Below are 13,945 nucleotides of genomic sequence, written 5' to 3' on the forward strand. Positions count from 1 at the left end.
CATGAATTGACACTATTCATATATTTATCATAGCCCAATTTCCAAAGATAATTTTAAAAAAAAAGTAATTTTGCTAGATATTTTTAATTGAATTAAAATTAAAAATTAATTTTAAAGTAATAAGTATAATCTTATTTTTAACCAGAATGATAGCTTAGATAACAGAATAGAAATGAACCATTAAAATTTATATTTATTTTCAGTAAGAAATTATTGTAGAAAATGCATTTGAGTTCTTAATCTTTATTTTTGCATATGTATTTTGTTAAGCTTCACAATACTTTAAGTAATATACAGTATTTTAATAAATAAAATAACAGTGAGTCTTGTTAATATCAAATATGAATAAAAATAATTTACATTATTGCTACAAATATATTAAGATTGTTTTTGTTTTAAAAATGTGTAGTTTAAAGAAATCTAATAGGAGTTAAATTGAATCAACAGACAAAAAATGCATTTTTTGCAATAATCTATTAATAAAATTTATTTTTCCGTTTTAATTTTTATGTTTATAAATCTTTTAGTCCATTAAATAAATTATTTATAACTCACAATAATCATTTTTTTATTCTTAAAAATCATGATTTGTTTTATACATATGCAGTAATTTCCTTTCAGTATTAATTCAAATACTTGTCTTTTAAAATAAAAAAATACATGGTAAAATGCAAAAATATTTTTCTGTTATATTTAAATTAAAAAACAATTATTTAAATAAATCACATTATTAAAAATAAAATTTATCACTTTTATGCTTTATTAGTATTAGTAATTTAAGAATATTAAATATTTTCATTTTTCAGTTAATTATTATGTTTGAATTAAAAAAAATTATTTATTTTTCAGTAGAAGTTTATAAATAAATTATTATTTTATAAAAGACAGCTTTTTAGATTAAAAGAAATCATTGAACTTTTGCATGCCTACCTCAACATTTTAATTATTAATTTAATATTGAAATTTATTTGAGTATAAAACTTCACTTTTTTATTGTTTAATTGTTAAATTAATTACAATGATCTTGTTGCTCTGCAGAAAACTTCATTTAATTATAAAATGAAATATTTATATTTAATCATATATTACATTAATTGAATATAAATTTAGTATTTTTAATTAATTGAAATAAGCATATAACCTTATTAAATATTTGGTAAAATAAATCAGTAATATTTTTTGATTTTGCATTTTGTTTTTTTTTGTTTTTTTTTTGTTTTTTTTATACAGAGGCAAATTAATTAATTACTATTTACAAAAACTTTGGAAAATATTAAAATTAATTTTTGTTAAAGAAAAACAAGTTAAGAAATGCAGTATATATATCTCGAAAAATCATTTACTAACATAAACATATCTGTTAAACAATTTGAAAATCCAAAGATTTTCTTACTTTGAGTTTTCAATTTGAATGTTAAGAATTTGAATTGTTCAAAATTCAAACAATTTTATAGAATATAAAATCATAATGTTCAGTCTAACAACCTTTTATACCTTGAGAATGATTTCTCTACATCACAAGATGTAATTGGGCATACATAAGAGATGCTATTTTCCTAGAACTTAAATGAAAAGTTCCTTGGATATTGCTTCACTCAAAATCACATCATTTATACTGCAAGTAGTTTTTCATCTGAGATTCCTATCTAGCATATTTTTTAATTTCTCTTTCAAAGTGGCTCCTACACATCCAAGTAGACTACTGATCAAATATTACCTCATGTTTTTGGCTCCATATTATTATCTGTATAAAATGCTTACTTTCAGGTAGCCAACTGATTAAATTTTTCACAAAGGAATGCTTTTTTGTCCTGTTTTAGGACAGCTTCAGGTAGGAAATTGACTTGTGTATGTTAAGAAGCTGAAGTATGTTCCTTCATAAAAAATTTAAATAGTTGGCTACTTAAAAGTAAGCATTTTATACAATACATATAATAGACTAATAATTTTGTTAATTGCCAAGTTGACTGTATTTAATGATTCATTGAGATGAAGTCGCCCTTCCAACTTAGTAATCATGTCTTTAAGAAAACACAAATTGGTTTTAATATAGGCAAGTTTTTGCTTGATGATATTACTTTCAAGACACTCTAGAACTTCTTAAAAGCATAACATTCTCAGGATTAAAAGTTTTGACAACTTGGTGTGCATTGTGAATATTGTCAGCATAATAGATGGAATCCAATATCCAGGTACCCTAACATATTAGTACATGGGCTTTGATGGACTAGTCATATTTGGAAACATTCTTAAAAATGTCTGTCATTCTTTTTGGAGCTTTTATGAAGACTTTTATGCAGTTGATAATCTATCTATTGGTACCAGGAAACATCACACAAATAGTTTCACAAATTCTGCTAAATGAATGTTCTTATATGGAACATTTTGATATAAAACATTTTCAGCACAATAGTTGCTTTGAGCATATAGCTGTGGCTACATATAGCAATAACAGATATGAAAAGGAGCACTCTGTCATAAGGTGTGCTGTTTGGACACAAAAGTTTTAGTTCATAATTTATGCATTTCACAGTAGTTAAATGGTTGCTTCTGTGAACATAGCATAAAGCAAATATGTATTTTTAGTTGCCACATCTGCACTATCAAGCAAGTTAACTATTACAAGGTGCATCTGTGGTTTCATCAATGTATTAATACAAAATTTTTTTTCCTTCAATGTTTGTTCTGATTGTATTGATGGTTTTATTGTATGTAGGTTGTTGCAAATGAAATGAATGTTTATTAATTTAATTTAAAACTTACATATTCAATCAAAATTGTCTCCATCAACATTAATAAACTTTTCCCAATGCAATAGAAATGCATTAATGCCAGTTGGATAGAAATCACAAAAATGAGAAGTCAAAATTCATTAAAAGTACTTTTTATTGCATCCTCTTCCTTGAAGACTTTCCTTGCAAAATACTGTCAAAATGTATAAAAAAGTGATAGTCTGGAGAATAAGGTGAATGGGGAAGAATTTCATTTGAATACTTTCATTTTTGTGATGAATAGTTAAAGAACTTCATACCTCCAAATGATGCTCCTTATATCTCTTACTGAGTTTGTGTGGTACCCATTTGTTGATCTTCTTGACTTTCCCTAATACAGTAGAACCTCGATTATCCGACCCAATTGGGGACTGGGGTTGGTCGGATAATTGAAAAGTCGGATAACCGAAAAGTATGAAAAAATCCATTATTAGTGTAGTATATTATTATATCCCAGGTAATTAGTATATTAGCATATCGCTATTAATCTACTTCATCGATGTTAAGCCTAACAAAAATTTTTTAAAATAATAATCGTCGCTATTGTATCGTTAAAAATTAGAAAATTAAGCNNNNTTTCATCGATGTTAAGCCTAACAAAAATTTTTTAAAATAATAATCGTCGCTATTGTATCGTTAAAAATTAGAAAATTAAGCCTCGTTTAAATACTAGCTCCCTTTCATGGTCGAATGAGGATTGCCAGCTAAACACGTAAAAATAATATTAAAGTAGCCAAGACATGGCCAAATATTGTAGCGCCACATCACTAGCGGACATTTGAAATTTGCCGACTAGGACGGTTGGTTAACCGAGGTGTCGGTTAATCGGGGGTCGGATAATCGAGGCTCTACTGTATGTTTAAATGTTGAGAAATGGTTGAATAATGTCCAGTATGTTCAACCTTTCTACAATTTCCTGGACAGTCAGGTGATGTTCTGATTCGATGATGTTCTTCAATTCTGATTTTTTAGATCTGTATTCTTGGAATAAAATTTTTTGAACCAATTCCTGGTGGTGTGCTCACTCACAGAACCTTTGCCAAAAGTTTTATTGGTATTTCAGGTTGCTTTGGCTACATTATGTCCCTGATTATACTCATAAAATAAAATTATTACACATACTTGAATTGGCCCACTTGGTGTTTTATAGTTCTGTATTTGAATTTAATGGTATTATATACACACAGAGTAGAGGTGTTCCCATGGGCAGTCCGGCTTTCAGGGACCTCTGTGAAATGTGGTCAAATAATTGGAAAACAGGATCCTACCATGCTTCCCCCACAATATATTCCTGTACAAAAGATACATAGATGACATCATTATTTTCTGGAGGACAGCACTAAATCTAATATAGTTTGTTGATGCAATGAACGACAATCCATATGGGCTGTTCATTGAGGTGGAACAACAAAGCTCCACCAGGATCCACTTCTTGGACATAGATATCACGATTGAAGGGTTGGACATATGCACGTATGTTTATCATAAACCAAATGCTATCTCCACTTATATTCCAATTGGGTCATGTGATCCTTTTCCATACAAGATAGCAGCATTCAGGGCTTTGGTTAGGAGAGTGTTCAGGCATTCTTCCACTCCACAAGCACTAGCACAGGAAGTAAGAAATATAGAAGAGATAGCCATGACCCATGGTTACAACAACCTTATACATTATGTGAATGCCACAGATGTACGCAAGAAGCATCCACCAGTTCACAGAAATACTGAAAGATAAACATGAAGAGGATAAGGAGAGGATACCCTCACTTTTAACCTTCATTTAAAATCATTGTACACCACAATTGCCAAGAGTTGTCGAGTCAATATTGCCTATAGGAGATGCCCATCCATTTTCAACATACTGCATAATGGAAAAGACCATCTTAGGTGTTTATAGCATCCCTATTAGAGATGAAAGATGGGATAGGGAATAGCTGTATGTTGGCTCCACCAAATGCTCAATGGGGGTTCATATAAATTTAATAAAGAAACATAAATCTGGCATTGACATAATAGGGTTACAACAGCCCTCTCCACTTATGCAATGGACTCAGATATTATGGCGGACTTTTCTGGAGCCCATATTATCCTTACCACCCACACCCAGAACATCTTAAATGGTTGGAGGGAATTGAAATTTTTAAGGCAGGATGCAGGACTACCTGCATTAATTTTAAAGAGGAGATGTGCCTTTTGATGGTATGGCAGGTCCTACTTGACAATAATATTTAATTTGCAATCATATTGAAAGTGGAACGCATGCGCATTTGAACTCATCATATTGTTCAATATTATTTAAACATTTTGGAATGCATTCATATGTTGTATCCCAAATTGAATACCATTAGATAGATATTCAAAAGTTAACAGCCAGCTTGTTTGAATAAATAAATAAAAAAAAGAAGCGTGAGGAAGAACCCAGAATGGACTTTGAAAACATTCACAAATATCAATCTTTTGCACTCTGGTTAATTGGTTATTGTGAGTTGTTCTCTTTTTATATATTCATCCTGGTGTGGTGCAGTTAGGTAAAAAATATGAAGTGTTAATTGTAAAAATATTTAAAGGAATCATAAGATTATATAGTTCAAATAAATGTTCAAAAACCTTAAAATCCAGCAATATATTTATTTAACAATGTTTATGGTATTTTAAAAGTCATATTTGGATTTTATTCCAATATATGTATTCTGATTATTCTGTATTAATGCAACCTTAAAATACAGGTTTTTCAAAAAGCTGAAAACATTTATTAAATAAATAAATTATTAAATTTTAGTATGTGAACGTTTTTTCATGACTTAACAGAAAAGTGTAGAGTATTCTTCATTTTTAGAAGTTGCAAAATCTATTTAGAATGTAAGTCAGGTGCCAGTTTTAATGAAATTATATTGATATAATGTTATTAAAAGTTCTGTGTTTCATAAATGTAGAAAACTGTTGGTTTACTGATGGTGATAGCATAATTATGACACACTAAATTTCATAAAACTACCATTACTAGATATTTATAGAAAGAAACTTCTAAAAGAGAGATTTCTGTCAGCCTCCTGAAAGATATGTCAAATCAGAACAAATCATCTTTGGTTTCATTAGATTACTATTACATCTGTTGTATTGCAAAAATTCAAAAGTTTTTAACGTAAACACATAAATAACAAAGACATTATCTCTAATTTTTATACTTCAGATAATGCTATTCTGCCAGACCATTTTTAAAACTTTTTTAATACTCATTTTCTCTTACATTATTGATTTGCCATATGCCAAGAAGAGTATCATATTTAGAACAAATTAGAACAAAGAATTTTGAAAGTTGTTGGTTCTAATTTGTTTAAGGAGTTTTTTAAGCAATTCAGAAGCAACAGCATTAATCTGTAAGGATGGACTATAAAAGTATGAAAGCACTTGGAATTTGTTTGTGATGTTAAATATTATACTTCAATAAAGTAATTGTTTTGATTTGTTCTAAAACTATTGTTTTAATTTTAAAACAAAAAACAAAATAACAATTATAATCATTCTCAGATTCTATTAAGAATAACAACATTACATAACATAAGAATATCACTCATATAGTCTTATTTATATTTTTGTATTCACTTGTTACTAGTTATACTTTATTTGATATTAGTTCTTTTGGAATTTTATTAAATGTATTATTGATGTAAAACAGCATAAAATTTTTAATGAAATCACTTATTTAAAATAGTTATCATCATTCCATGCATATAAGTGCATGCTCTTATAGATGGGGCAAAATACCTTAAATAATTCTATTTTTGAAAACTTTTATAGTATTGGAAGCAGTTTTTTTTTTGCTTTTTATTTTTAATGGTTAACCCAGGTTTCACTAAATATACTATATCAGTACATTTATATTTAATTTACCTTGACACAGTAGTGCAGTGCTCTTATAAGCAGCTCAAAACAAGCTGGCACACAAGAGTATGCTCATATATGTGAGGTATGCTCATATAAGCACAGCAGTAAATGTTTTAAAAATTCAAAAACATGCAATTTTCACATAAAAGAGCATGCTCTTATTTGTGTGGAAATATGGTAAGAATATGCCAATTTTATTTTAATGATATTTATGCTAATATTTCAAAAAATAAGGTTATGTGAATTAATTTTATAAAATATTAGTCAATGTAATTTATAATTATTTCTTTATTAATTTATCCAGTATAATTAAAATTATGCTATAACCATTGTCAGTTATAGCATAACAATTTGACCTAGAAGGCACCTAACGTCTCCCTCTAAGGTCAAATTGTTTGGGTAATTTATTATTAATGTAGCTGTTATATATATATATAGCCTGATGGCATATGGCACTGGTTGGCTTTGACTTCTAACATTTATTACAAGTATAATTATTTAATCTGATATTACAAGAAATAAAAATGTTGCATTATGTTGCCTTTTTGTCATGAACATTGTTTTTAGACAATACATGAATAGTAGGGACAGGCAATATTGCCATGTCTGACAGTTTATTACCAAATTTCAAGCCAATTGGTGATATGACAATGATTTTTTTATGTGCTGATTTTTTTAATGCCTATGATAAATTTTTAAAAAAATCCTGTAAACTGCAGGACTACATTATATTGAAGACAGGCACAAAAATAGGCATCTTAAAAGTCCTGTTGAATTCACACAGAATCATGTAAAAACATTAAAAGCTTTACCAGAGGCTCTTTTTATCCATCTTTCAATCGTAATTATTACTATGATCAGCTTTTGGTATACAAAATTTAACATCTACATCCATATCAATATTTTTCAAATTAAAGTACTTTTTGTTACTTTAAAGCTAAATCTACAATTTTTAATTTTAAAGATATGGTTTTTAGCTAAATATGGGGTAATTTTGGTGAAATAACTAGTAACGTTTATTTTTGTTTACTTCATTTTTATGCAATAGATAAATAAATAATAAAATTCTAGTTGATTTTAAAAATAAAATACCTTCTTTATTCATCTAATCTGCAATGGAAAGATTTTAGATAATTTTGCAAAGTGAAATCCTAAATTATATTCTTGCTTTATTCAAATTGTTCTTGCTTCAGCTATCCATTTTTGGATAATATTAATGTTATTCACTTGTGACTTGGATAAACCATGCTTTATATGGGCAAAGTTCAAAATTTATTGATTGTTATTTGCTTTAACCAAAAGACTTGGATAAAGTTACCATTAGCCAGTTAATCCTAATTTTATCCAATTCATGAATTTTATAGCTGTAATGTGTATAATAATTATATTTTGTGTACATTAGAACATTATTATTTGAAGTTGAATATGCAAATAATATGATGATTTTTTAAATGTACTTTGAGATTAGGCATTCACAAAATAGTTTAAAAACTCTGTCATGCAGTATATCTGTTACATATATCAGTGATACATCATGGCAGTTAAATGTTGGGATAGGAAAACATTGAAAATTTATAGTATATATTTATATTTATTTTATATTAATTTATTTAATATTATCTTTGAATCAGTTTTTCTTATTTGAAGATTACAAAAATGCTTAATAATGCAGTTAATTAAAAAAGAATTTATTTTGGGATCTGTTTCAGAGTTTAAATTTTTTCTATAAATATTTTTATAGAGTATTGAAAAGGATATGGATATTCAACACAAACTTCTTAATCAGATAACAGAAAGAGCTCAACGAATTATGGCAAATTTAGAAAGTGGTTGCTTAGCTGTGATGGAAATAACTCATAAATTAGAAAAATTAGCCCATCGTTGGGATAATTTAATACAACAAATGGAAAATTTAAGTAAAAAAGTAAGTGTAAAATTAAAGTTATTGATATATAAATTAAAATTTTTCAAATAAGTTATTATTGAAAAGCTAAATCATATTATTCAATTATTATATGGACCGTTTATTTTGAAAGTGGTATAAGTCCATTTTTTCTTCTTTCAAGATATTTAAATATTTGCATTTTAGTTGATTCAAAAATATAAATAAAGTGTACTAAGTTTGACAATGTTTTTATGACTTTAGAAATATGTAAGTTGATTGCATAAAGACTTCTATGTGAATTTAACTAAACTAATATATTTTTTCTGGACCATAAATGGACTTACACCACTTTCATAATTATTGAACTGTAAAATTCATTAAATTTCTATTATGTAAAACTCAATTTCACTTGAAACACATTGTGTTTTATTCTGATTTTGTTCATATATAATAACAAGAAATAAAATAGTATAGTTTATTCTGAATATTAAAATATATACTTATTGTTAAATTATTTTATGATAAGTTTATCATTATTATGAGCTTACAGACTCTATTATTACTTATTAAACTATTTTATGAGTTAATCATTATTATGAGACATTGCTTTTCATTTAGATTCATTACATGGATTTTTTCCATTCCATCAAATTGTACATTTGCTGGTAATATTTATAGTTTTACTCCTCTGTTGTAAGGGGCTGTCTTTAAATGATGTCCACATTAAAAGGGAGGAAGGGGTTAATGCTATTTTATCTTCTTACATGACTGTATTGTCATATCAGCATTCTTATTTCAATAACAAACACTTAACCATTAAATATGCAGTAACTAACATTTACTAATCATCTAATGTTTTTGGTTCTTCAGGAAATACATAAAATTAAAAAGTTTTACAAAAGAACAAAGCCATTAATTCCAAAAATAGAAGCTTATAGAAACTGTTTTTGGAATATGAATAGTTTTGTTCTTTTGTACTATCGCAATAACAAACACTTAACCATTAAGGTTAAGTGTTTGTTATTGTGATAGGGCAGTTAAGGAAAAGATTAAGGATTCTTATTTCAACAAAAAATTAAAAACCATATGATTATATTGATATGCTTTACAACTTTAAATTTTTATCTAATATACATTTTAAAAATTTTTTTATCTTTGAATCTGTATTAAGGTTAAATGCTGAATTGTTTCTATTTTTCATTAAAAAATCAATTGAGGTATTTTGGAAAAATGCACATTCATTATGAAGTATAATTTATTTGAAACTTAATTTAAAATGATAAGACTACTTATATGAATAGCATAATATATTGACAACAAATTTGTAAGGTTAAATAGTAATGAGGATGCCTTGTTTAATAGTGAATCCTAGAACAAACTCTCAACGTGAAGTTTAACCAATAGCTGTTTGGAACTTTGCCAACTTTTTTTCATTTTATTAAACAAACTCTGTCTTGATTTTGCATACCATTCATTAGCATAGACCAGTGGTCTCCAAAGTGGGGTATGCAAAGTTATACTTGGGGGTATGTCAAGTTTCCCTTCAAATACTGTATGTGTGTCCTGTTCGCAGTTTGTCTAATCTTACAGTCATCCTGTCGAAGAAGTAGGCTCATGATCACTTGTAATCATACATAGAAAAAATTCAAATTGCTGGTAGTGGGAAATTTAGCAGGAATTATGTATTTATAACAGAAAGTTAGCAAATTTTTCTATATTATATTATATTATATATTATATATTATGGGGGTACAACTTATAATTATTTTCGTCTTAGGGGTATGCAATCAAAAAAGTTTGGAGATCATTGGCACTGACCATTTTTTATGATAAGGCAAAAATTGTTCAATTAAAGTTAGAGTACTGTACATTTGGAAGGTTGTTTTCTTTGGGCATGAAATTGATATCCAAGTTAATCATCTTTGCTCAAGTCTAATGCATAGTGAGCAGTGGCCAGATTAGACCAAAAAATGCATCCTTGTTGTTTAGATACTGTAGTACTTTTGCTGTAAGGGACCAATCTCTTCATTTATTCAGTAATATAAGTTTTATGGTTTATGGCTACTTTTGACTCCATGAAAAATGGCTCTAATGGTCTTTTTGGTTTGACTGTAAGGCCTGTAACTTTTATCCAAATTTTGCCTTGCATACAATTTCTTCTGTCATTGAGTATTTCTTCTTCATTTACAAAGTAAGTTTTAGGATGTATGTCATCCATGATTACATAAACTGTGAAAGGAGCATTTCTGGTGACTTCAAAGAGAATGGACAGGTGCTGCTGTTACCATCATTTTTAAACTGGATTTGTTTCTGATGCAAACTTTTGTCTTCTCACCACATATCCCATGACAAGCACTATACTTTTCACAGTTTTGTCTGATACACCTTTTCTTTTGGCCAATGAATTGAAACAGACCAACTTTGATATTGACAGCATGAATTTGACTTTCTTGTCCAATTGCACCCAAACTTAGCTTTTTACTGCTGTCACAATCTTTTCTAGTTTATCCAGGATCTTGTAAACTCACCTTTGTTTAAACCTGTAGTCACAAAATGTCTAATTGTAATGCACTATTCAATAGCCCAGAAAAAACCTAATGAAATAGCATTACACAAAGAACAACAAAAAATGAGGGTTTGTTGGTTGCCAGGCCTGGACATTGAAAATGGACAAAATAACATGAACAGATTAGTTTGAAATACAATTAGTGTAGCAAATGTCCCAAATTAATTGACTATGCATCAATGAAAAACAAAATATCTTAAGAGCAAACAAACTATTTACAAGAGATTATTATCATTAATGAATTTTCATGTTTTTTACTAGTTCTGAATTTTATACTTTTTGTATAAAATTCAGAACTATAATTAATCCAATTCAAAACAAAATCACAACAAATGTTTACAAACTTTCAACAATTGAGGTACTTAACTCTAACTTAAAATTTAACTCTTTACAAAAACCAACAGAGTAAAGCAGAACTTTATTAATAACAACCAATGAAAATTATTATGATTTAAACTGCCAAACCATCAACCAAAAACTCCAGGAAATCCTTTTCTTCACTTGTGTTCAGAAGTTTCACCTCATCATCTTCATTGTTGCTGGGATTTTATACAACTTGGTGTGACATCACAATTAGCTATGCCACTCTAATGTATTTAAATACTTCTGCACTAACTGTTGATTTTGAATATAATATAATTCTGTCCTGAAGAGATCATTTAAGATGACTGAAAACATTTGAGAATTAAAATTGTACTGCATGTTAAAGGTCTGAGTAGTAGTACTGTAGTTTAGTACATGTGCAGTTTCAGAGAAGTGTCATCTTGTGGAATTGATTTTATTTTTATTGTTAATTTTTATTTATTTGATTTTATTATAAATTTGAAATTAGAATAATAATCCTGGACTGAGCAGCTTTGTTAGGAAGTTAGTTTTGTTTTGGATTTTTGAGCACTAATGGTGCAAACCTGAGTTATAGTTAAACATGAATAAACATGAGTTATTTGTTATATAGTGTGTATACATTGCCCTTACAATATCATATAATATTTAATTGTTATATCATGCCATTAATGAGTGTGACTGATTGTTTGGACTTGAAAATAAATTTTTTATATTCCAGTTTTGGCTGTTGTAAGTGTAAAGGTCATAAATTGGGGACTAACTGTATTTTGTTATCTCACTTTAAAATGAATTATTTAATTTCTTTTCTAGATTTAAATATTTCTTTTTAATTATTAAATTCCTTACAAATTACTTCAATTCATTTTTGGTGCACATAATCATTTAATTGCTTTTTTCAGTTAAATGACAATGTGAACTTGTTCAGATTATATGACAATGAATCTTCTTGTTAATGAAAAGTTGCATCTGTAGATTATACACTGTGTGGATTATAGATAGGAAATTACAATATTTTAAATGAAATGGAGAGTGGGAAAATTCATCATACAAATTCAAATCTGTAATCAATGACATTGTAGCTAGGAAATAATATACTTGTTAGTGCAAAACAGAGTTGTTAGTATCTAAGTATAAAATTTGTTATTTTTAATTTATAACTAGTGAGTTAATCAGATTAAATTTTGTTTTAAAATATATTAAAATTCAGTATTTTAATGTTTTGTTATTATTTAAAAATTTTTATTTGTTATTTTAATTTTTAGTATGCAAGACATGAAGCAACACGTGATCTTGAAACAATGAAAACTATTTCAGTCATCAATCAATACAGAAAACATGTATCAAATAAACATGAAGATAATTTAAGTTTCCTATCATCACATGAAGTAAGTCTTAAATTGCTTAATTTCTTAGAGTACTTAAATAGTATTCTTTGATTAATGCATAAGAATATTGTTATTGTTTTAATAAGAAATATTTAATATTTTATTGCAGAAGTTATTTTAATATAATATGAACATAAGTATTAAAAATATTTTTTTAAACAATAAGAAATATTTATGATTGAAATTAATGTATTATTTAAAAATATATTCATTTCTATTTCAAAGACTTCATGAAGACATGATTTTAGAATTTTTCTTCTTTAAGTATAATTGCCAATAGTATTTATTAAACATTCCTTGTTTTCACCCTAGAAGAGTTAAGACAGAAATTTAAGTAGTCTTATTTTCAAAATGAATTTTGACCATTGTTTTGGTTCTCTTCATTCTAAAAATTAATTGAAGATTTTCTGCAATTAACAATATACTACATTTTACAGTAGAGATCAATGCTAAAAAAGTCTTGTAACTTACCAAGAGAGTGATGCAAATTATAAAATTCTCTTAGATATAAGAAAAATTCTTTTAAACACAAAAAATAATTTAAACTTGTTAAAATAAAATGTATATTGTTTGTTAGTGCTTTCAGTATCTTTATAGTATCATCATCAGACATTTATATTATAAGAGAATAAAGGAATTTTTAAGTTAAAAATGCTTGATTTTTCTGAAATACATTTGCTTAATTACTTTGTAATTCATAAAATAATAGACAATATTTTTATATTATTAGCAATTTGTATAATTAATATTAAAATATTGTATATGGTATCCATCAAATCTAACTAATATATATTTTCATCTACTCTTTGCTCTGTCTCACACTATCACTCACTCATTTTCTGCTGTTCATCATGTGTACTGTTGCTTTTAATAACACAACTGGGCAGTAAGAAATTTTAGCTAATTGGCTATTTGATGAGTCAACATAATTCAAGAAACAAATGTAACTTATTTTTTAAATTAGTGACAAGATCAAATTTATTCTGCAAGTAACTATAATTATTCTGTAGTTTAAATGGTAACTTGTACAAGTGGCCTACATTTGAATAATAACAGTCTTCAAATAGTAGCCATATCTACTATTTAGGATGGTTATTATTTGAATAAG

The 13,945-nt window shown here is 27.2% G+C and overlaps 1 protein-coding gene across 1 annotated transcript in view; it reads left to right on the forward strand.

Moving 5' to 3' along the window:
• Positions 1-13,945, forward strand: part of LOC111628643 (utrophin-like) — a gene marked incomplete at its 3' end in the record, with an annotated part of 219,893 nt that overhangs the window by 164,656 nt on the left and 41,292 nt on the right. The window contains exons 17-18 of the mRNA XM_023372474.1: positions 8,398-8,580; positions 12,715-12,837. Coding sequence (XP_023228242.1) covers positions 8,398-8,580; positions 12,715-12,837 — 306 coding nt within the window. The remainder of the gene's footprint in view (positions 1-8,397; positions 8,581-12,714; positions 12,838-13,945) is intronic.

This window comes from Centruroides sculpturatus, unplaced genomic scaffold (assembly GCF_000671375.1).
Source record: "Centruroides sculpturatus isolate CEXI.00-Female unplaced genomic scaffold, Cexi_2.0 scaffold419, whole genome shotgun sequence".
Classification (NCBI taxonomy): Eukaryota; Metazoa; Arthropoda; class Arachnida; order Scorpiones; family Buthidae; genus Centruroides; species Centruroides sculpturatus.